Source organism: Colletotrichum jinshuiense, chromosome 3, assembly GCF_051148585.1.
Source record: "Colletotrichum jinshuiense chromosome 3, complete sequence".
In the NCBI taxonomy this organism is placed as follows: Eukaryota; Fungi; Ascomycota; class Sordariomycetes; order Glomerellales; family Glomerellaceae; genus Colletotrichum; species Colletotrichum jinshuiense.
This window is the reverse complement of record NC_139310.1, coordinates 4802435-4826151: the sequence shown is the minus strand read 5'-3', so window position 1 is coordinate 4826151 and position 23717 is coordinate 4802435. Positions and strand designations below refer to the sequence as shown.

Sequence of the window (23717 nt, the reverse complement as noted above, 5' to 3'; positions counted from 1 at the left end):
TTATGTTGAGACGCCTACTTCAATTGTGGATTCCTCTGCATCTTCCTCGTCTTCAGACATTACTTCATCGACCAGCCCATCAGCAGCATCATCTTTCTCGTCAGAAGCACCATCTACTTCATCAGAAGCAGAATCGTCTAGCTCATCAGCAGCAGCAGCAGCAGAGTCTAGCTCATCTGCAGCAGCAGCTTCCCTCTCGTCTGCAGCAGCAGCTTCGAGCTCATCAGCGGCAGCGGCAGAGTCTAGCTCATCTGCAGCAGCAGCTTCCCTCTCGTCTGAAGTGGCAGCTTCGAGCTCATCAGCGGCAGCGGCAGAGTCTAGCTCATCTGCAGCAGCAGCTTCCCTCTCGTCTGAAGTGGCAGCTTCCAGCTCATCATCAGCAGCGGCAGCTTCCAGCTCATCAGCAGCAGCAGCAGAGTCTAGCTCATCTGCAGCAGCAGCTTCCCTCTCGTCTGAAGCGGCAGCTTCAAGCTCCTCAGCGGCAGCGGCTTCTCTCTCGTCTGAAGCGGCAGCTTCCAGCTCATCATCAGCAGCGGCAGCTTCCAGCTCAGCAGCAGCAGCAGAGTCTAGCTCATCCGCAGCAGCGGCTTCTCTCTCATCTGAAGCGGCGGCTTCCAGCTCAGCAGCAGCAGCAGAGTCTATCTCATCCGCAGCAGCAGCTTCCAGCTCATCATCAGCAGCGGCAGCTTCCAGCTCATCAGCGGCCGCAGCAGCGTCTATCTCATCAGTAGAAGCAGCATCCCTTTCATCAGCAGCAGCAGCATCTAGCTCATCAGCGGCCGCAGCAGCTTCTATCTCATCAGTAGCAGCAGCATCCCTTTCGTCGGCAGCAGCAGCTTCTGGCTCATCAGTAGCAGCAGCAGCGTCTATATCATCAGTAGCAGCAGCATCCCTTTCATCTGCAGCAGCAGCTTCAAGCTCCTCGGCGGCAGCGGCAGCATCTATCTCATCCGCAGCAGCGGCTTCTCTCTCGTCTGAAGCGGCAGCTTCCAGCTCATCAGCAGCAGCAGCTTCCCTCTCGTCTGAAGCGGCAGCTTCCAGCTCATCATCAGCAGCGGCAGCTTCCAGCTCCTCTGAAGCGGCAGCATCTATCTCATCCGCAGCAGCGGCTTCTCTCTCGTCTGAAGCGGCAGCTTCCAGCTCATCAGCAGCAGCAGCTTCCATCTCGTCTGAAGCGGCAGCTTCCAGCTCATCAGTAGAAGCAGCATCACTTTCCTCAGCAGCAGCAGCATCTAGCTCATCAGCGGCGGTAGCCGCAGCTTCCCTTGCATCTGCTGCAGCAGCTTCGAGCTCCTCAGCGGCAGCGGCAGCATCTATCTCATCCGCAGCAGCGGCTTCTCTCTCGTCTGAAGCGGCAGCTTCCAGCTCATCAGTAGAAGCAGCATCCCTTTCATTTGCAGCAGCAGCATCTAGCTCATCAGCGGCGGTAGCTGCAGCTTCCCTTGCATCTGCTGCAGCAGCTTCCAGCTCGTCAGCGGCAGCGGCAGCAGCATCTATCTCATCAATAGCAGCAGCAGCGTCTATCTCATCAGTAGAAGCAGCATCCCTTTCATCTGCAGCAGCAGCATCTAGTTCATCAGCAGCAGCAGCCGCCTCTATCTCATCAGTAGCAGCAGCATCCCTTTCGTCGGCAGCAGCAGCTTCTGGCTCATCAGCAGCAGCAGCAGCGTCTATATCATCAGTAGCAGCAGCATCCCTTTCATCTGCAGCAGCAGCTTCAAGCTCCTCGGCGGCAGCGGCAGCATCTATCTCATCGGCGGCAGCAGCTTCTCTTTCGTCTGCAGCAGCAGCGGCAGCGTCTATCTCATCAGTAGCAGCAGCTTCCCTTGCGTCGGTAGAGGCAGCATCTAGCTCATCCGCAGCAGCAGCGGCAGCTTCCCTTGCATCTGTAGCAGCAGCTTCCGTTGCGTCGGTAGCGGCAGCGTCTAGCTCATCAGTGGCAGCAGCAGCGTCTAGCGCATCAGTAGCAGCAGCATCTAGCTCATCAGCAGCGGCAGCGGCAGCGTCTAGCTCATCAGTGGCAGCAGCTTCCCTTGCGTCGGTAGAGGCAGCATCTAGCTCATCCGTGGCAGCAGCGGCAGCTTCTATTGCGTCGGTTGAGGCAGCATCTAGCTCATCCGCAGCAGCAGCAGCAGCAGCCTCTATTGCGTCAGCAGCAGCAGCATCTAGCTCATCAGCGGCGGTAGCAGCATCTTCCCTTTCATCTGTAGCAGCAGCTTCCAGCTCATCTGCAGCTGCAGCTGCAGCTTCCATTGCATCGGTTGCGGCAGCATCTAGCTCATCCGCGGCAGCAGCTTCTAGCTCATCAGCAGCAGCGGAAGCCTCTATCTCATCCGCAGCAGCGGCTTCTAGCTCAGCGGCAGCAGCGTCGTCTATCTCATCAGTAGCAGCAGCTTCCCTTTCATCAGCAGCAGCAGCTTCCAGCTCATCAGCAGCGGCAGCAGCCTCTATCTCATCAGCTGCTGCAGCCTCACTTTCCTCAGCAGGGGCAGCTTCAAGCTCATCCGCAGCAGCGGCAGCGTCTATCTCATCAGTAGCAGCAGCATCCCTTTCATCTGCAGCAGCAGCTTCCAGCTCATCAGCGGTGGCAGCAGCGTCTATCTCATCTGTAGCAGCAGCTTCCCTTTCGTCGGCAGCAGCAGCTTCAAGCTCATCTGCAGCAGCAGTAGCGGCTTCCCTTGCATCTGTAGCATCAGCTTCTAGCTCTTCTGCTGCAGCGGCAGCATCGGCTTCCCTTGCATCTGCAGCAGCAGTATCTAGCTCATCGGCAGCGGCAGCGGCAGCATCTATTGCGTCGGTAGCATCAGCTTCTAGCTCTTCTGCTGCAGCGGCATCGGCTTCCCTTGCATCTGTAGCAGCAGCTTCTAGCTCATCAGTAGCGGCAGCGGCAGCATCTATTGCGTCGGTAGCAGCGGCATCTAGCTCATCTGCTGCAGCAGCATCGGCTTCCCTTGCATCTGTAGCAGCAGCTTCTAGCTCATCAGTAGCGGCAGCGGCAGCGTCGATCTCATCAGTTGCAGCAGCGTCCCTCGCATCCGTTGCAGCAGCTTCCAGCTCATCCGCAGCAGCAGCCGCAGCAGCAGCAGCGTCTATTGCGTCGGTGGCGGCAGCGTCTAGCTCATCAGCGGCCGTAGCAGCAGCTTCCCTCGCATCTGTAGCAGCAGTTTCTAGCTCATCTGCTGCTGCTGCTGCTGCTGCTGCTGCTGCTTCCATTGCGTCGGTAGCAGCAGCGTCTAGCTCATCAGCAGCGGCAGCGGCAGCGTCTATCTCATCGGTAGCAGCAGCTTCCATTGCGTCGGTGGCGGCAGCGTCTAGCTCATCAGCGGCCGTAGCAGCAGCTTCCCTCGCATCTGTAGCAGCAGCTTCTAGCTCATCTGCCGCTGCTGCTGCTGCTGCTTCCATTGCGTCGGTAGCGGCAGCGTCTAGCTCATCAGTGGTAGCAGCAGCGTCTAGCGCATCGGTAGCAGCTGCTTCTATTGCGTCGGTAGCGGCGGCATCTAGCTCCTCTGCTGCTGCTGCTGCAGCTTCCCTTGCATCTGTAGCAGCAGCTTCAAGCTCATCCGCAGCGGCAGCAGCAGCGTCTATCTCATCGGTAGCAGCAGCTTCTATTGCATCGGTAGCGGCAGCGTCTAGCTCATCAGCGGCCGTAGCAGCAGCTTCCCTAGCATCTGTAGCAGCAGCTTCTAGCTCATCTGCTGCTGCTGCTGCTGCTGCTTCCATTGCGTCGGTAGCGGCAGCGTCTAGCTCATCAGTGGTAGCAGCAGCTTCTAGCGCATCGGTAGCGGCAGCTTCTATTGCGTCGGTAGCGGCAGCGTCTAGCTCATCAGTGGTAGCAGCAGCGTCTAGCGCATCGGTAGCAGCTGCTTCTATTGCATCGGCAGCAGCAGCTTCAAGCTCATCCGCAGCGGCAGCAGCAGCGTCTATCTCATCGGTAGCAGCAGCTTCTATTGCATCGGTAGCGGCAGCGTCTAGCTCATCAGCAGCGGCAGCGGCAGCTTCCATTGCGTCGGTAGCAGCGGCATCTAGCTCCTCAGTCGCGGCAGCATCCAGATCGTCAGTAGCGGCAGCTTCCAGCTCGGCGGCGGCGGCGGCGGCAGCGTCCAGCTCGGCGGCAGCGGCGGCGGCAGCTTCTATTGCATCGGTAGCGGCAGCGTCTAGCTCATCAGCAGCGGCAGCGGCAGCTTCTATTGCGTCTGTAGCGGCGGCATCTAGCTCATCCGCGGCAGCAGCAGCAGCGTCTATCTCATCAGTAGCAGCAGCTTCCGTTGCGTCGGTAGCGGCAGCGTCTAGCTCATCAGTGGCAGCAGCAGCGTCTAGCGCATCAGTAGCAGCAGCTTCTATTGCGTCGGTAGCGGCGGCATCTAGCTCCTCTGCTGCTGCTGCTGCAGCTTCCCTTGCATCTGTAGCAGCAGCTTCCAGCTCATCAGCAGCGGCAGCGGCAGCTTCTATTGCGTCGGTAGCAGCAGCATCTAGCTCCTCAGTCGCGGCAGCATCTAGATCGTCAGTAGCGGCAGCTTCCAGCTCGGCCGCGGCAGCCGCGGCAGCGTCCAGCTCGGCGGCCGCGGCGGCAGCTGCAACCTCGACATCCTCCCGAGTCGTTGCATCCGCCACCCGTGGACCCGCTTTCGCATGCCCCACAACTGGTTTCCTGATTCAATCCTTGACTCTCTTCTCACTCAATCTCGTCACTGGTGCTCGTACTCAAATCGCCGACAACATTGGTGGAGACTCGACCCGCAACATCAATGCCTTGGGTTATAATGCCCGGGAGGATTACCTCTATGGTGTTTCTCAGAACGAGGCCGCCACCAGCTTCAGAATCATTCGTATCCTGGCCAACGGAACCGCGACTACAGTCGCTTCTGTGACAAATAAGATCGTAGCCGCATTATTCAACTCTGGAGATATTGATGAGAGCGGCCAATACTGGATTACTACTGGTGGCAATGACTGGTATCAGTACAACTTGAATCCGGGCACAGCGACTTACGGCACAGAGATAGGTCGCGGAACTGTCACCAACGGAACAAATGGCTACACTATCGGCGACTGGTCAGTCGTGCCAGGCGACGGTGGTGGAGATCTCTGGTCTGTTGGTGTGCTTGGTGTTAACGCATACTTGTTGCGCTGGAACCGAACTACAAAGCTTTTCACCACAGTCCGCAATCTCGGCAACCTTTCAGGAGCGGTATCAGGAGGTACTGCACCATTCTGGGGTGCTACCTATGCTACCAACGATGGCTACCTATTCGCCGTTGAAAACGGCACTGGCCAGATCTGGCGTATCTCGATCTCTGGTGCTGTTGCGCCACTAAGATTGACCGACGCTCCACCCAGTAATCGTAACGACGGCGCAAGATGTTTGGATTCGGGTGCTATTAGTGTGTCATGAATTTGAGTTTTGAAAGCGACACACTTTCCAGAAAGAACGAACTTATTCGTACATCTTTTCTTTGTATCTTTATAATGTAATAATTAGTCAACTACTTGTAATACACAATAATGATAATATCATCCATATAAACAAGAAGATCAACCTAAAACCTGTTAGTTGCTGTGACGGATTTCAAAGCTCAAAATATATCCTCAACTATCACCTAAATTGTAATTCTTCACATACTCGCACTAGTTATGACTATTTTGCGTAGTTGCTTGCGCAGATGTATTTGTCGCAAAAGCTGAACCTTTAGCCATGTTAAGAACCTTTTTTCACGAGGTATGAAATTAGAAGAGCCGATATATATACAGTTGTATTCCAACCGTTCGTCAGTTATAAAGGTATTCCAAAATCTAGGTGGAAGACAACGACTTGAGATTGGCTACACAGCTGAGTTGGCATGTGATATTGGACCCTATCCGGCCTTGGAGCTGGCGCCCCACCGCCTGCAAGGTGCTCCGTGCATTGACCTATTTGATACGGCGCCAAGGGCAGGGTGGGGGCTGGGGTAACTCGGGCACCGGTAGCGAAATAATCCGCCGTTGCTGGGTCATTCCTTTCGCATTGGAAAATCATGGCTGCCGCCAGGTTAAGGAAACCGACACGGCAAGACGGTCCTTGTATCCCAACGCCGAAGGCACAACAGCACCTCGACGGCCTCCACACGCTTCTTTCCCTCTCTTCTTTGTACCCACCCACGAGCTTCAGTGTGATTTGTGTTCTGTCTGGTTGAAAGAACCGGAAGAACAACCCCCTCTGCACGACAGCTGGCTGTATCCGTCGAGATCACGTCTTATTATTGGTGCAATGGCGCCTCTCATCCTCCACAATGTTCCTGATGATGAACTTTATATTGGCGACGATGGGATAAAACGGCCGTATGCCATGGTTTTCCCCCAGTATGTCAATCTACCTACGCCGCCCTACAAGGGGGTATAACAGCGCGCGCGCAATAGCGTCCCACTAACCCAAAGCCTACACAGACAAGATGGCCTTCCAGGCGCCCGATCCCGTCGCGGAGTTGCAGAAACAGGCTCATTCGGAAAATCCACGCGCCGTTCGCGCTCACGCACCGGAACCCCCGCGGGTCGTCGAGAGAATCCTACAGTCGCAGCAGCAGATAAGATCTTTGGCGACTGGATCTCCTCCCAAGCCATCAACACGAACCTGGCTGCCCCCCCCTCCAACGCCGCCTCGACGACAGCAGGCACGACATCCTCTTCCTCTACAGCAGCTACTCAACGTAAGACATCAGGCCTCTCTCAACCGCCCCTTCTGGCCTCGACAGCAGCCGACGACACTCCTGCCGCTACCGGACCCCGCGCCATCCGACAGGTGCCCACCGAAATCATCCTCCGCGGCTACCGCTCGCCCTCGCAACAGTACGCTGCAATCTCTCACTACGAGCAGCTAGCGGGTCTCATTTGCGAGGACTACCCCCGAGAGCCGCCCCTCGAGCAGCGCCGATACAAGTCTGAGCTTCGCGACACGGCTTTCACCCGCCGCCGGGGCCTCACCGGAGAGGAACGCACGAAGGTCAACCGTGCCGACGGCGGCGAGCACTGGGTGAAGGTTACATTCGAGTCGGCTGATGCAGCTGACGCCGCTGTCTATGCTAGCCCCCAGCGTGTGCTGGGCTATCTCATTTACGCTGAGCCCTACCACGGCCACCCACCCTCCCGTGACGAGCCTATTCCCGATGTCGACTCCCTCGTCCATGGCCACGAGGACGAGCACAACCGCTCGCAGTCCGTTCCGACAGGCGGCTTCGGAACCCACAGAACGCCACGCAAACACCGCACGGCAAGCAAGAGCGGTGGCAACTCCTTCGCAGTCTCCAACAACCGTTTGATGAGCGACCTTTCTCCACCCATCTCGCTCACTTCCTCCAACACGATCGAGACGGCGACCATCTCCAACACGACGAGCTCCTCGGCAACTGTGACCGAGTCGCAGCCCTTGTTGCGGACCGAAGACAGCATGTTCTGCAGACGCATCCCCACGGCCCGCAAGGCCAAGCTCCTGCCCGCCGAACAGGCCCTCCTGCCGCAACAGAGCTACGCACAACGGCTAGTCAACGCGGTCCCCTTCCTCAAGTGGTTCAGCGGCTCCATGATAGGAAACGAGGTACCGCGAACCGACTTTGGAGATTTTGACTGGAACCGCGCCAGCCTGTACTGGAAGATCATCTGGTGGCTGGACGCGACGTTTGGGTTGTTCGGCGGCGAAATTTTAAACGCCGACAAGGACGATTGAGGAGGGGTCGCGTACGGACGGCTCAGCTCGGCTTTCTCAAATGGTTTTTTTTATCGTACCCTTAAGAGGCGAAGGCGTTTAAGAGAGGGGGGAGGAAAAGTTTTTATGCTCATATGAATACCACGCACATACTAGTTGCCATTGTAAATGTCTTTTTTCCCCCTTTTCGCCTCCTCACCCCCCTCCCTGGGGTTTGGAGTCAAAGGTCAAAGAACCTACCGGGAGAGCGACAGGAAAGAATACAACAAAAAAAACCCCAAAGAAAATAATGAAAGTTCTCTGTGAACAATTTGTAAGACTATGCCGCGCCGAGGGGCGTCCGTCCCTCGTCCATAGAACGCCTCTAAATGGGTATAACAAGAATAATCATGAGTTCGCCGCCGTCATCAAACCAGGAAGAAGAGCAAGAAAAAGAAAAAGGAAAAGAAAGAAAAAACCCCTCTACGCGTCTTCCTCGTTTACACTCCATCGCCTGCCCTGCCGGCCCCTCTCGGCCGTCCCGTTTGCAAATTCGGTGGCTTCCTCGTCGTTGTCCTCCTCCCCCGCCACGTGTTCCGCCGCATCCCCCGCCAAATCGCCCGCCGCAACCTGCCCAGCTTCTTGTTCTTGTTCTTCTTCTTCCTTTTCTTCAACCTTCTCTTCCGCAGCGTTTCCGCCGTCATGTTCCTCGGGCCGGCCCGTTGCACCGCCGCCGGCCAGCTCATCGGCCCAGGGTTGCTGCTCGGGCGCCTCGGCCTCGGTCTCGTCCTCCTCCTTTAGGACGCCGTGCACCCTCTCCTCGGCGAACCTGTTGTCGTCCTCCCTCGAGTCCTCGCTGAGCCCCACGCCCAGGCTGTCAAACGTCACGTCGGTGGGGTGCCGCCTGATGGGCTGCGGCGAAAAGGGCCGCACGCCCCGCGGCCGGTTGAAGTTGGTCTCGGAGAAGATGCTGTCCGCGTCGTTGTCGTGCTCCCCCAGCCCCGGCGACGCCATGGCCGCCAGGCTCTGGTAGCGGTCCGAGTCGCTCATGAGGCTGTCTCCCCTCGCGTGGCCTCCGTGCCTCGCCACGTCGGGCGCCGCGTCCGCGAGGATGCTCTTGGGCGGGAGGATGCTGAACAGCTTCGCCGTCTCGGCCGGGCCGCCGCCGGCGCCCAGCCCCGAGTGGTCCGCGGCGTCGTCGCTCGCAAACAGGTCCGCGCCCTTCTCCAGCAGCTCGTCCAGCCCGCCGCCGCTCCAGCCCTTCCGCGCGAGCGACTCGAAGATGTCGACCTCGGCGCGGACGAGGCTGCACGACGCCTCGAGTATCCTCCCGCTCGTGTCCTGGCTCTCCCTCAGCAGGGTCCGGGCGTGGTCGCCGTGCAGCTCCGTCAGCCCGTCCAGCCTTGTCGTCAGCTCGACCAGGTGCGCGCGGAACTTGCCCACGTCGCGCCGGCGCTGCTTGTGCAGCTTCAGCCCCTCCTTCTCGAGCTTCCGGATCTGCCCGCTGCGGGTTTTGACCTCGCGCACGTACGCCTCCTCCTCGTCGTCGACGCGCTGCCGCCACTTGTCCAGCTCGTGGAGCAGCGGCACCTCGAAGTCGCGGTACACCGTCTCGGACAGGATCTGCTGGTGGTTCGCCACGAGGTGGTGCACGCCCGAGGCGGACATGAGCAGGTCGGCGGTGCACGACCCCTTGGACCCCGCCGTGAAGCTGGCGGAGAGTGTGGCGCCGGGCTGGCTTGCGCCCGTCAGGGACTCGGCGCGGGCCTCCTTCAAACGGGCGCAGGACTCGAGGGCGGAGCCGAAGGCGGAGGCGGCCGTGGAGAGGGATGCAAGTGCGATACGGTAGGCTTTCGCGGTCTGGATGAGGTCGGAGTAGGCGGTTTGGGAGAGCTCAAGGTCGGACTTCGTGAGGATGGCGTGGACGGGCCGCGGGGGCGGCGGGAGGGGGAGGTGGTAGGAGGACAGAGGGTTCGCTGTCGAGGCGAGGGAGTAGACCGGCGATGATGGGACTGGGGGAAGTTGTGACGGGGTCGGCGATGACGGCCGGTCGGTGCCGGCTGCGGTTGAGGTCGCCATGTGGCCGGCGGTTTGGTGTCTTCTGTGTGGTGATGCCGGGCGGGATTTTTTTTATTTTTTTGTTTACGGTAGCAACCCTGCGGGGATATGACGCGGTTGCTATGGGCTGGGAATGCGACGGGAGCTTTTGTTGTTCACCGTGATATGTACGCCGAAGCAGCCACTAACATCTCGTTTCAGGGTCTAGCAAAAAGAAAGTAATGAATGCGACGCAACGAAATCTGCAACAGAGCCTTCCGGAGGATGACGAGCAAGATGGGGGTGAGAGGAGGAGGAGGAGGAGGAGGAAATGGTGTATGGCGATCTCTTTGGTGGCCGATATGCTGCAGATAGATGCAAGCTGCAGCTCTTGGCCGGGAGACTTCCGGCTGGCGGATTACGCCTTCATGGGGCCCATGGCGCTGGGCGTCCTTGTGATTCGGGGAGGGACACAGGTGACCCGCCACTGGACCCGGATGGGCCTTGCAGAAGGCACTGCAGCGCCACACCGCAACAGCGATAAGACCCTGGCAGGCGCCATATTCGGCGAGACGGCAAGGCGTCTGGCTGCGCTGTCTTAGGTAAGCCATGATTGCGCGTGCCTGGGAGAGACCAGGACGACCCCCCTCTCATCGAGGGCACTCAATAAGACAAGACACACTCCATAATTTTGGGCGCGCGTGACCTCACCTTTCATCTCTCAGAAATCTGACTAAGTAGCAACTGGGGACTTTGGTGATGGAATAAGCAAATAAGAGATCAAGCAGGCTTGGTGTAACCCCCCCGAATATGAGTGAGGGTAAAGTCTTTGTTGAGGAAGCGCACAGGACCATGCTTCAAGTTTCCTATGCACTCGTTATCCAGCTGCAAAGGCGATTCATCCCGTCTGCTAGACATCAAGACCGCAGACTGCCCCCTTCTGCGTTCGTCCCAGTAGTTTTCAATTGGATTGGTCGCATTCACGTAAACAAATGCTGGAAAATACTCTTATAGGCATCTTTTCGTGGGCCATAAGATAAATAATATGCGATGGCAACCGAAATTATTCCCATAGAGCGAAAAGTCTAGCTACATCATGTCTGTAAGGAAAAGCATCCCCTGCCTTCCGACTATTGCAATCGTATTCCTTGTCTCCTGTCGCTTCTAGACGTTGTCCGTCACATGCTGCCACTCACTCCTTAGTAGGCGGCAACCGCTCCCGCAGGAAAGACTCCACATCATCGAGCTCCTCGAGGCAAGCAGAGTGAGGCATGCCGCTATAAATGGACAAGTACGTCAGCAACCATACTCAAGAGAAACAACCCCCGTCAAGGCTCCAGCATAGAGACCATTCGCATGGGACAAGGGGGGTGAGGAGAAGACAGGGAGACTCACGGGTAAAGAGATCTAGAAACCTTGTACCCCAGCTTCTTCAACGCCTCGGCGCTCAACGCGCCAAGCTCGGGCCTCACGAGGGGGTCCGCATCGCCGTGTCCCAACCACACGGGCGTGTCCTGGTTCGGCTTGTCCTCGGGCACGATGCCCGCGAACTTGTTGCTCAGCAACAGCCAGCACGACAGGCCGACGATGCCACCGATCTTGTGCTTGCCCGTCAGGCCCGAAAAGATGGCCATGGCGCCGCCCTGGCTGAAGCCGCCAAGCACGATGCGGTCGGCAGGGATGCCTGCGTCAACCTCGGCCTGGATGAGGTTCTGGAAGTACTCCGAAGAGGCGAGGATGCCCGGCTCGTCCTCGGACTCGCGGAGGGCCTCAACGGTGCCGTCAAGGGTTTTCTGGGGCGTGGCGGCTGTGGTCAGTTGTGATGGGGATTGGGGGTGTCGGTCGAAAATCGTGCCGCGACTTACAATGTCGAACCAACCCGGCATGCGCATACCCCAGTTCTGTCCCAGTCGTTAGCGTTGTTGTTCTCTTCGCGGAACCTCTTGCTTCCATCTCGTGTGTCACCGATACATTGGAAACCAAAAGAGAAAAGGGATGGCAGAGGAGATGGGACTGGGGAACTCACGGCAGTAATGGGGATCTGAGGCGCGTGAGGCAGCACAAACTTAACCTCATCGAGCCTCTGTCTCCGCCTCCAGTTCTCGACGGCACTGGCCCAGCCGTGGCCCGTGTCGCCGAGGCCGTGGGCGAAGATGACAGTCGCCGTGTGCTTGCCGGCGGCGGCCGGGAACACCAGCGGGGCCGTCCGGGCGATGGAGGAGGACATGACTGTGGGGGGGAGGCCGGAGGGTGCGAAGAGTAGTTGGTCTTCAGCGACGGCAGCGAGGGAGGGATGGTGATCCGAGTTCAAAAGCGGGTCCTGCTGTTGCTCCCCGGGGTGTTGAGCTGCGGTGTTGAGGGGTGAAAGACTGAGGAGAAGGAGTGTCGTGAGATATCCCGGTGAGAAGCGCATCGGTTGGATGCAAGGGGCGGGCAGCGGGAAGATGCGATCCGAATGAGATGTGTGTTTTTTTTTTTTTTTAATGGCTCCGTTCCGATGGCGTGCGGGGCGTGACGGGAAGATCTGGCGCGGGTGGGCTCGACGTTTTGAGTGTGCAGCGTTCAGCTTCGCACTGGAACAGAGACCAATGAAGACCACTCTGTACAGTGGGACTGGGGGGGACAGAGACAGATACAGATGGCCTTGTATCTTGGCATTGCACCCGAGTAGAGAGAAAGACCGCCTTTTATCTTGGTGCTATTTGGAACTGAAGATGTGGAACATGACTGTATTTCACCTCTCACCAACCCATCTACACCTACCTGCCTGCCTTGAGCTTACAGCATGCACCACACGTTAGCCACCCCTGGCCAAGGCTTCCGCCGTGGGGGCAGAACCGCGGTGCACTATCCTATCCATCCCTAGCCCACACTTTCCCACTCGGCGGTAAACTCTAGCGCGACACAGCTCACTTCACGTCAGGCCATCAGTGGATACCTTGCCCCTAACCTCCCACTAATCCCCCAGCAACTCTTGGTAATCAACACCACTGATTATTACATCTCCCGCCCTCAGTGTGCTCAGGCACAGACCGGTACCCTCCTCCAGCCCGCCGCTAAGACACCAGTGGACCCGGCCGCGCGCGACGAAAACCACCCCCCATCATCCGGCCCCTCCACGGCGTCCACTCCGTGGTTCTCATCCGGCCGTCGGATAGCGCCCCCCCGGCTTCCACACTCTCATAAAGTGCCGTTTGTTCGGTGTCACCTTTATCAACTCCATCCATTCCCATCCCGCCTTTTGATGTTGAAGTCCCTCACGACCTTCAAGATGGCCCGTCTCAACCCCTTGTTCTTTCTCTCTGTTACAGTCGCCCTCTTAGCCTACATGCTCTCGCCGACCCTCCGCTCGTTCCTCACAACAGTCACCACTACCCTAACTGAATCCTCTCCCCAAGTGACAGAATCATCATCACAACATTCGACGATGAAGAAACCCCGAATGCCAGTCTACTTCTTCTCTCACGGCGGTGTAAGCTCACCTCGCCTCATCTCTTGGCCAAACCTCGTCCAACTAACAACCCACCCCCTCCCCGTAGCCAGACGTCATGTACAACAAGGCTCACCCAGTCTACCCAACCCTCCAACATATAGGCGCTGAAATCACCTCACTCTCTCCAACCGCCGTGGTCGTCTTCTCCGCGCATTGGCAGTCCCGCTCCTCTCGCGACATCTATGTAAACTCGGCCCCCGCTGCCCCCCTGATCTACGACTTCTCTGGCTTCCCCTTACACTACTACTCGGCATCCTACCCAAATGTTGGTTCCCCCCAGCTAGCCTCCCGCGTATGTTCCTTGCTTTCCAGCCACAACATCACTTGCACTCCGAAAGAGAGGGGCCTGGACCATGGCGTCTGGGCCGGCTTCCATGTTGCCTTCCACCCCGACACGAACCCCTTGAATGTTCCCTTGGTACAGGTCTCTCTATTTCACTCTGAGGACCCGGACGCCCATTACCGCCTTGGCCGAGCCGTCTCTGCCCTCCGCGACGAGGGCGTCGTCATCATTGGTGCCGGGATGTCGGTGCACAACCTTTACGACATGGGCAGCAGTCCCGAACCGATGCCCTACTCTGTCAGCTTCGATGATGCTCTCAAGGATGCTGTCGAGGCCAAAGTCGACGAGAGGCAGGAGAAGATGGCACAGATCTGCAGGCGTCCCGACGCGAAGCAGGCGCATCCATGGATGGATCATCTAATGCCCATACATGTGGCCGCTGGTGCCGCAGGAGACGACGCCGGGAAGCAGCTGTGGACCATGAAGGAGGGAAGTTTTGCGTGGGCTCAATATCGCTTCGGATCCGTGCCGAGGTCTTGACATAGGCAGGATGAAGGCCACCACGACTATAAGAAAACCACGTGTAAACATTGAATTTTCTGCGACACATCTATTACACCGGCCCAGGTCACTGCCGGTTTTCCATGCACCAGCTGATTACAAATGATCAACGACTAAAGCAATAGGTATGCAGTCGTCATCTATTAGGTCGTCGAACCCTTTGTGATCCATTAAGCCCATGCTTCCATGCAGTGTTCTATGTCTTTCGTCATTAATCATAAGCTGAATTTGCCCACCATCCTTGATAAAACCCCTTGCAGTCGCACACACGGAGCTCCAATCAGTAATACTCGGAAACCCATCCTCACAAGAACGCTCCTGAGGTGCTTTCATTGGACGTCACCTGTCGGCTGCTTTTTAAGAAGTTCTCGACCATAGGATGGCTGCCGGGTGTTCGAGATCTCTTTTCGTCGAGACTGGAAGCATCAAAATTGACGATGCTATTGGGGTCGCTATTATCTATTAAACGGTGGGCGGAGGCTCCCTTCTCCTTTGGAGACCCACGATTCGATTGTTCGCTGCCCATTTGAGTACCAAACTGCCGTTCCATGACCATGCCAAGCCCCGGGCTGGACGCCGATAATTGGAGTTGCCTTCGCGGCCCAGCACGCCTGACCAGCTTCACTGGAGAGCGAGTCTTTGTCCCGGAGGGAACTTTGGCCAGTTTGTTACTTGTCATGATGTCTAGGCTGGGCATTTTTGAAACCTTGTCCGTAAACTTGGTAGGGATATTGCTTTGTAAGGGACGTGGTTGTATCAACGGCATCGAAGGGGTCGTTCGCAGAGAACTTCTTGGTGGAATGGGCGGAGGGTCATATACGCCACGGAACTGCCTGGACACGCGTCCATCTGACGAAGGGACCGCATTTTCGTCCCTGCTTGATATCATGAACCTTGAAGTTTTAGCACCGAGCTCGACACGACTGGCGGATGAAGCCTGACGAGTGTTCTGGCTCATTATTCTGAGTGGCGTGGCCAATTTGAATCTGTCGGGGCGAGTTGACTTGGATGACATTGAACCCTCTGGGTCCTCAACCTCTGCACCCTCGCGTACATGACCCAGAACTTTGGGCACGTTGGCTTTCTCATATTGATCTTCGGCTATTTCATGGGCACGGGCATTGGCCAAGTTCAAATCGGTTCTCGAAACGTTGGCGGAGAGCCAAGTCTTCCACTCCACAGAACTCGCATTCGATGCTGTTCGGTTAATCGGCATTGTGGACATGCGCATCTGAGGCTCCAGTGGGATTTTCCGGTGGTTTGAAGCTTCGTGACGAAGATTATTAACGGGTGTATCTGTGTCTATGTCACGTCCAGTGGGAACATCTGAGAACACACTCCTAGAACATGCCTTGTGGAGATCCGTATCAGTAGCTCTGTGGTTTGGATGCCGCCATGGAACATCAGGCCGAGCTTGTGAGTTCAAACTCAAAGACTCTGAGTTGATTTTAGGCGAGAGAAGGTCGTCTGAGTACAGACTTTCCGAATAGGCAACTCGTGGATCTTCCTGCGAGATGCTTGGACGTCGTCGGATTGGAATCATGTCTAGATTCAACGATGAGACCGTCGGTGATCGAAGTTGAGTAGACGTCTCAATGTCCTCTTTCATCGATTCTTGCAGTGCTCTGCGGTAGGGGCTGGTCGTCCGAAACAAATGACAGGTTGGACTCCCGAAGAAGGCCGAGCTACGATGTGATAACGTTTTCAGAGAAACTGTGTTATCCTCGCCATGCTTCGTCAATGGCATTGGGGGCGAGTCTTCATGCTCATCGCCTGAAACAGGCCCAGGATAGGGTTTGCAGCATGCAATCGTCGTACCAGAATCAGAACGCTGACGATGATGGATCACACTTCCTGATGGGGATGTGGCCTCTTTTTTACCGGGGTTTGTTGCTAATATCCCGGTAGTAATGTGAGGAACCAGTGCCCGAGGCGTGTCTTGAAAAACGTCGTCCGATTGCAGCACGCATCTGATGGTAGGCGGGCTTTGACCCACGGCTTCTTTGGTGTCCTGATATTCACAGGAATTTTCTATTCTGTTGTTCTCGAAGCTCTTGGGGCTATTGCTGCGTTTTCGCAGCTGCTCCGATTGTCGTTCCTTCAGTTTGGTCTCGTTCAACCGACCCATTAGGGCCGAGTAAACTCTGGCGCTATCTACTGGTGGGACAGGACGGATCGGCTCGCCCAATTCATACCGGGACTGTGGCTCGAACTCGTAAGGATTGTGGCCGCCAATACTTGGTCGCCTGAAGGAAGAGGATGGAAGATGGGGTCCGATTTCTTTGATCACAGATAGACGTTGTCGGTCCCGTTCCCTGTCCCAATTGCTTTGACTGTTGATGGTGTAGGTTCCCGAGCTCGTCCAGCTGGTCACGCGAGACTTTTCATCGGATATCTTTCTCTCACTTCCAATGCTCTCTATACTTCCTTGACGAGAACAGAGCCTTTGGACCGAGGGTACGTTGTGTAGAGAAGGAACTCTCGATGGTACCTGCGAGACCGAGGCTTCGTCCGTCAAACCTGTGTCAATGATGTCCATGTATGGATCATCCTGTTCGCTGTCAACACCAGTCTGGTAATCAACCGCATGTGCTTCTTTCCTATCGTCCATTGCGACATGTAAGTTGTCCTTTTTGTTGCGCCGGAAAAGGACTTTGAGCTTGCTTTTGAGGCTGTTGGAAACTTTGCGAGCCTTCTTTCGCAATGAAGCGTCTTTATTGATGGTCTTGCTGCTGGTCGAATGGGCGAATTCCCCGGTTTTAGTACTGTCTCGCATTGATCGACGTAAATCAATGGAATCTTGACTCTGTTTCTTTTTTGAGAAGAAGGTGGATTGCCGGGGCTTGAGCTGTTGCTGTTGCTGGACATCCCGTCTGAAACTGTCCTCGGCTTCCTGCACTGCTAAATCGTTTTGCTGTTGATTGCTTGCTTGGGCACTTCCCGCTACGCCTCGAACTTTCAAGAAGCTCGTTGACTTCGGCGCACGAAGTCCTAAACTCTTCAATGGAGATTTGTTCTCTTCCATGTTCTGCATGGAGTCTCGCCGTAACCCGGACTGCACACTCAGCTGCTGTGGGGATCCATCATAATAATTCTGTTTCATTGGAGCCAGATCGGAAGGGGTGAACATCGACCGTGACTTGCGTAGATTTCTGTATGATGCCGGAGCAGGCGCGCATTCATCCGCGGGTCTATATGACCCTACAGGCGGCAACGAATCAATGTAGTTGGTCGTGTAAGTGCTCACCCATGGGGCCTCAACTTGGGGAGCTGCTTGGCTTCGCGGTTGATTTTCGAAAACTTCCAGTGCTCTTCGACGGCGGATGCTAGCCATCTCGATTGAATTATCGTCTCTATGATTCTGTGGTCGTCTTGACCGGGAGCCATGTTCATTGAAACGCACACTCTGTTGGCGGTACAGACCATTCTCGTCATGTTCATGGTGCACGGTGGTCTCGCTCTGGGGGCGCCTGTGGTTCGCAGGATCCTTTGGCCAGTTTTCCATGTCGAAGAGACGGCTATGGTGGTGCGATACCCAAGCTTTGATTCCAGGATCTGGGACCGAGTTTTGTCTCGCGCGAGAGAAGGACAGTGTGGCGGCGATATGAGCGTCTCTTTCGGCAGTCGCTGGGTCAATATACTCGAGTGTTTGAACAGCGGAACGGACGGAAACCGTAGACTTGCTCCGGTTCAGAGTCGATCTCGACTTGGTATTGTTGTAACGCCGCATAGAGACGGGATGTGTAGGAAACTAGGCGAGAGGATGTGGCACGATTGCGCGTCGATTAGGTATAAAGGAATTTAGAGAGATTCAAGTGAAGCTGCTGGTGGTCGACGTGCCAGACCGGGCCCAAGGCTAACCAAAAGCAAGTTGCGAGAGCATGAAGAAGTATTGTCTAAGCTTTCAAATGATGGACCGAGCAGACCGTGGTAAAGAGCGTGGGGACGGGTGTCGTCTCTCTGGCAAGGCCACGAGCGAGGATAGGGCCGAAGAGAACCTTCATGATTGCTCCTTCTTCGGGGCCGAGCGAGCTTTGAAAAGAAGGGGAGATGATATGGAAGACAAGTCCTACCCAGAGGCAGGCATGAATGAGAGGGGCCGGCTGATCCCTGATTTAGAGCAGGCATGAGGTGGCGCCGGCAAGAGACAGCTTGTTGTGTCATTCCTTCCTTGGTAGGAAAGAACAACATTCCAGAGCGAGAACTGTAAACTGACCTCAAGATTCAGGACCAAGCTCCTCAAACTCAATGTCTTAAAGCATGTTATATCAAGCAACGGGGAATAGGGCAATGACCACCATCCATAATAATAAAGACGTAACCTGGTGGACTTGTTCATTCATCTGTGGAGAGCCGAACGGTCTACTGCTTCGACCAAATTTTCCACCGCAAAGACAAGAGCATGACACATAATATAGTTTTCGACATCATTCACGTACAATCTGTGAACCAATTGTATAGGTAAGGAGACTAATTCGTTGTGCTATGAGATCTGTATGTAGCTATGAAAGCGATGCATCCATCCCAACCCATCCGGCAGTAGCCCTATGCGTACACCGTCGTTGACCCAAGAAAAAAGAGAAAAAGAAATAACTATTCAGCGCCCTGGTGGCACAACGCTTACATGGCGGTGTCCTTGAGGAACTGCTTCAACTCCTCATCGACGAGGTTGTGAATCTTCTTGGCGAACTTCTCGGCCTTGGTGCCAACGTTCTTGGCGCCCTTGACAACCTTGCCAGAGAGAACCTCGAAGTCCTCCTCAATGGCCTTCTCGAGGTCATCGATGGTGGTATCCTTGGACTCCTGCTTGATCTCGTAGCTGCCAGCCTCAACGATGGCAGTGTAGTTGTTGCAACCACCGCCGTTCCAGGCGAGGACGTTGGGGGTGTCCTTGGGGATATCGGTGAGGGCGCCAACAGTGCCAACAGCGATGAGGGCCTTCTTGAGCTTCTCGGGGGTAATGGGAGCAACGGAGTACTCGGAGTCTGAAGCGGGCTGAAGGGAGAGGTAGTAGGCCAGGAGACCGCAGATGTGGGGCGAGGCCATGGAAGTGCCAGAGATGGTGTTGACAGCATACTTGCTGCCAATCCAGGTAGACTTAATGTTGGTACCGGGGGCGAAAATGTCGGTGCACTTGCCGTAGTTGGAGAAGTAAGAGCGGCGGTCGCCAAGCTCGGTGGCACCGACAGTTACGGCCTTCTCAGCAGCGGCGGGAGAGTAGTTGCATGCATCGGCGTTGTCGTTGCCGGCGGCGACGGCGAAGTGGATGCCGGCATCGACAGCAGCGTTAACAACAGCGTCGAGGGCCTGGGTCTTGCCACCACCAAGAGACATGTTGGCGACAGAGCCCTTGAAGCCCTTGCGCTTGCCGTCCTTGGCAGCCTGAACCTGCTTAATGTGCGACTCGGCAGCCCACTCAACACCCTTGACGACGTCGGCCATGGTGCCGGAGCCGTTGGAGCGGAGAACCTTTACAGCGTAGACGTTGGCCTTCTTGGCGACACCATACTTCTTACCGGCAATGGTACCGGAGCAGTGAGTACCGTGGCCGTTGCCATCGGCATCCTGGTCACCGGAAGGAATGGTCTTGCCCCACTTGGCACGGCCCTCGAAGTCGACGTGGTCGACGTTGGTGCCAGTGTCAATCACGTAGGCGTCAACACCTTCACCGGCATCCTCAGCGTAGAGGTACTTGTCGTAGGTGCCGAAGCCCAGAGACTTACGGTGGGAGACACGGGCCAGACCCCAAGGGGCCAGCTTCTCGAGCTCGCCGTTGCACTTCTCCTCAACCTGGGACTTGACGGGGACCTGAGTGTGGACTACGGAGTCAACCTCGATGAATTCGACCTGTGGAATGATATGTTAGCAAGCAACTTCAACCAAGCGATTGGCACAGCGATGACCGAAGCTATCTGAGCCGAGCTTGGCGCTGCGGACCAGTGTAGATGTGGGTCGGGTGATGTTTTGGGCATTGTCTGGGGTCGGACTTACGTCAGGGTGCCTCCGGACCTTCTCGATGGTGGCATCATCGAAGTGGCCGGCATAGCCCAAGAAGTCCTTGCCAATCTTGTAGGTGTGCTTGAGGCCGCGGAAGACATCGTCAACCAAGGGCTCTTGGCCACGCTTGCGCAACTCAAGACGCTCATCCTGAGCGGAAGAGTGAATCTGCTGGACCCAGTTGTGGTGGTCCGAGGCACCAGAGTCGGAGACGTGCTTCTTGAACTTGACGATGTACGAGTTCGGGATAGCCTCGGCGTTAGTGGAGGAAAGAATGGGCGCGGCGCCGTCGTGTACAGTCTCAATGGAGAGGGAGGGGGTGGCGCTGGCAACAGCAGCCAGGCCGGCCACAGCACCGATGAAGCCTCTCATGATGGGCGGTGTTGTGGGAAGGGTCTACCGGAGACGCTCGTTGAGAGAACAAAGAAGAAAATGGGATTGCTGAAGCCGCCAGAGAACGACGAATACACGATGGCACGGGAGGATGGATGTCGATGAAGGAGGGGGAGGATGGGGGAGAGATGGAGCAGGAGAGCAGATGATGGAGCTTCGGAGAGCGGGAGCGGGCACATATAAAGGGAAGGCGGCGACAGCGGTTGCGTGCGCACAGCTCCTGGTGAGGTATCGGCCTTAGGACGGTTTGCGCCGCCCCAGTGTGACGCAGCCAACCAAGATAAGAGCTGGAGGGTGGCTGACGAAGCCGAAGTGGGTTTAGCGCGAAGTAGCGGCAGCCAATGGAATGACTCGATAGGGTTTCCTCGGCAATACGATAAGGGAGGGTCACGTTTGGGGATTCCCTGGGAGACTCCTCCGACGGGGTACACTAGTACGTATCCAGTACCTTACCTGGTGCTCCAGGCACCTTGTTCGATACGGGAATCCTGCTTGGGGGTTAATGGGAAAGTGCAGGTGGCCGATAGGAGGGTACTTTCCAGGAACGGGCGGCTACCTCTTCTCCTCCCCCCAAGACATCTACTCCAGCTATCCGTCCGTCCAATCCAGTCCAACAATCAGCCGCCTCTCCAACGAGGGCTTCATGCAAAGTTAGTTCAGAATGTACCATTAACTCCTTCATCAGCTTCCAATATTCCTTGTTTGGTTCTCCATTGAGAATATATTTTGTTGCGTATATAGCCGTCCTTTGTTCGTTGCAAGAACCTTTCGGGAAAGGCGGATGACCGACCAGAGTCAGAGTCAGAGCCCAGGCGGCGACGTCATACCCAAGACCATCAAGGGCGCAGGCCGATACAATGGCAATCAGTCACGGGGAAGCATGGACAAGCAGTGTGTACCTTGGCCCGTACAGCCTTGGAATCCTCCTCAACCCATGGCACCGAAGATACGCCTTCATTTCCGGGGAAGTGTTCAACGGCCGACAGGGCTCTTAAACGGCCACCCCAAGCAACAAGCGACGCTGCGTAGTTATGGAAAAAGCAAGAGAGGAGCTGGACGCCAACGCAGCCTGTTGCACAGCCTACAACCGACCCCCAGCTTCGGACGCCCGCTTTGTTCCTAGGGATGTCAGCGCTATGTACTACACTATCGGCACTCCTCATGCATTCTTCACCCAACTCTCGCCTAGTCAACAACTCTTCCCCCCTCCTACCCACCCAGCACCCACACTGTCCGCATATCCCGCATAACGCTGCATGCGATAACGCGTAATGGGTGATGGACGGAGCGGAGGGCGAGGCAGATCTATCCGGAGGACCCTGAAGCTTAACAGGCGCTGCCATCCCGTCTTATCTCAACCCTCGAGTCTTGCGTCGTTTCGTTGAGCACTGCTGTCAACCATTGAGAGTAGAGGGCGCTGCAGTTGTCATGTGCTGGCCGCCGCATTACCCACCCTGTCCACATCTGCTTTGTGCGTTTTCCCGGATCTGCCTGGCCTCGGATGGGGGAAGGAGTCTCAGCTACCCTCAGCTTGTTACTGAGCTGCCACTTTGAGCAAGGAACTTGCTCAGCGATGATGCGATTAACTGTAATAAGGTGTCCGGTCCTGCTGGGTCTTTGTGGGTGAGACCCATCCAGGATTGAATCCAAGGCGAAGAGCATACAGGGCTCCAGAGCCACTGGTGACTGGAGCTTGTTGGTCTCATCACTGCCCCGAGGTTGAATGCTGGCCGGCGGCGGTTGTCGCTCAAGGGGCCCAGTGCTTGAGCTATCCCGCAAGGTACCTTTGCTGCCCTGCTCAAGCAAGCTCCGACTGGAAGGGGTTCAAGAGCTGTCCTACTGGAACATGGAGGCGGGGGAGGCGAGGCCCAGCACCAACGCTACGCTGATCCGAGCTAGCCCAGACGCCTGACCCACGGGTCAGATGAGGACGCCCCCGTCGTGCGGTGCCTGGCACGTGCCTCCATTCCCCTGTCTCCCGTCATCGGGAGGCAGTTTGGTGTCGGAGTTGCCTGGGCCTGCCTGAGGTACGAGTTGAGGCAAGCCAGGCCAGCCGGAGCTACCAGCGGACTGAAGCCGGCGGACAATGCAGTGCCTGGCAGCCAGTCATCCAGGTTCTTGAGTGGCGACACCGAAGCTGAGGCGGTCCATGGCGGCCTGCGTTACTCGCGGTGGCTAGCAGGAAGCATTTGCCCAAATGCTGACGATAGTGCCTGAAGTTCGGATTTGTCTTCATTTTTAGGATGATGTTTTTTCCTCACGGTTCATCACCCATAAACCAAGTGGTTATTATGAGCTTGCGAGTCGTTGTCAATGCGAAGGCTGCTCCTTGGCACACCATCCTTAACCTGTTCGTCAAGGCAATTGGACCATCCACGCCAGTTTGATATGGGTGATGCATGGGGTACGCGTGTCGCGGTCTATAGAGGGTGACCCAGCTCGACACCACCAGCGGACTAGGGTCAGTACACCGACAAGCTCTACGCAACAACCCTCTGCCGTTGCCATCGTTGAACACTTTAGCAAGTGTGTGATGAGTCCCATGTCTCGGTGCTTGGGGGTTTGAGAGGCAGGCTGAAACTACGCATGCCGCCCAAGCTTCTTCCCATATGCAGCAACGCTCCGAGAGGATCCCCAGCGCCTGCGCCGATGATCGCTCAAGCAACCCCCGGTCAACGGAGTCATGACACATGGGCAGTGACCGACTCTGTTTCCTTTACTGCATTGTTGTATCCGTACCTAGCGCCGCAAACCGGTCACTGACTCAAAGAATGAGAACGACGACTACAAGACTGATAGGCCCTCACCAACTGATTCGCGTTTCTGGCCCTTCTAGCTTTGAGGGGGGTTTCATGCATCAAAGAGGGTGTTCACTTCAACCCATTAGCTCAGGTTGCGCATACAGAACAAGGCATCCATACATGGCCAGCTATTTCGCCATCCAGCCAGGCAAACAAGACATCTCGCGTCAGCTCTGTGCTCAGGGCTGGGCCGACGAGCGAACAACACATCTTCTATCAGTATGTAGTACATATCGCTATCTGCGCCTTTACGTGTGCTCGAACGGGATGAAGCAACCATGTTTCATGGATCCACTCTGCTTATCCATGTCCATTCTTGGGACCGCTTGAAGCCTTACATATCTGTCTGTCTCTCTGCTGTCTGAATTACTGGTTAGATGCTCACCATTGATCAAAGCTAGCTCGTCTGGCTCAGCTTCTAAGGAACCAGCACTGGATAACCAACTACGTTTGCTGGATAGGTATTAATTTGGGAATATGGTCTAGATTCCCTTCAAAATA

General features: G+C 56.2%; 6 protein-coding genes across 6 annotated transcripts; 2 read left to right on the top strand and 4 right to left on the bottom strand.

The window, feature by feature from the left end:
* On the bottom strand, positions 1-4889 carry EsH8_III_001265 (uncharacterized protein; the record flags this gene model as incomplete). The annotated part of the gene is made up of 2 exons (XM_083262990.1): positions 1-4648; positions 4855-4889. 2 exons carry the CDS (start codon positions 4887-4889, stop codon positions 1-3), a joined length of 4683 nt encoding a protein of 1560 aa, XP_083123477.1.
* Positions 4890-6244: 1355 nt separating this feature from the next.
* Positions 6245-7693, top strand: EsH8_III_001264 (uncharacterized protein; the record flags this gene model as incomplete). The annotated part of the gene is made up of 2 exons (XM_083262989.1): positions 6245-6336; positions 6421-7693. The coding sequence occupies 2 exons, from the start codon at positions 6245-6247 to the stop codon at positions 7691-7693; spliced, it is 1365 nt and encodes a 454-aa protein (XP_083123476.1).
* A 441-nt stretch (positions 7694-8134) lies between these two features.
* EsH8_III_001263 (uncharacterized protein) lies at positions 8135-9730 on the bottom strand (the record flags this gene model as incomplete). Its single annotated transcript, XM_083262988.1, has 1 exon — positions 8135-9730. One exon carries the CDS (start codon positions 9728-9730, stop codon positions 8135-8137), a length of 1596 nt encoding a protein of 531 aa, XP_083123475.1.
* Positions 9731-10880: 1150 nt separating this feature from the next.
* Positions 10881-12101, bottom strand: EsH8_III_001262 (Phospholipase/Carboxylesterase-domain-containing protein; the record flags this gene model as incomplete). Its single annotated transcript, XM_083262987.1, has 4 exons — positions 10881-10965; positions 11084-11481; positions 11554-11589; positions 11715-12101. 4 exons carry the CDS (start codon positions 12099-12101, stop codon positions 10881-10883), a joined length of 906 nt encoding a protein of 301 aa, XP_083123474.1.
* Positions 12102-12959: 858 nt separating this feature from the next.
* EsH8_III_001261 (Extradiol ring-cleavage dioxygenase, class III enzyme, subunit B) lies at positions 12960-14004 on the top strand (the record flags this gene model as incomplete). The annotated part of the gene is made up of 2 exons (XM_083262986.1): positions 12960-13160; positions 13228-14004. 2 exons carry the CDS (start codon positions 12960-12962, stop codon positions 14002-14004), a joined length of 978 nt encoding a protein of 325 aa, XP_083123473.1.
* Positions 14005-18645: 4641 nt separating this feature from the next.
* Positions 18646-20394, bottom strand: EsH8_III_001260 (S8 family peptidase; the record flags this gene model as incomplete). The annotated part of the gene is made up of 2 exons (XM_083262985.1): positions 18646-19872; positions 20017-20394. 2 exons carry the CDS (start codon positions 20392-20394, stop codon positions 18646-18648), a joined length of 1605 nt encoding a protein of 534 aa, XP_083123472.1.
* Positions 20395-23717: the final 3323 nt, after the last annotated feature.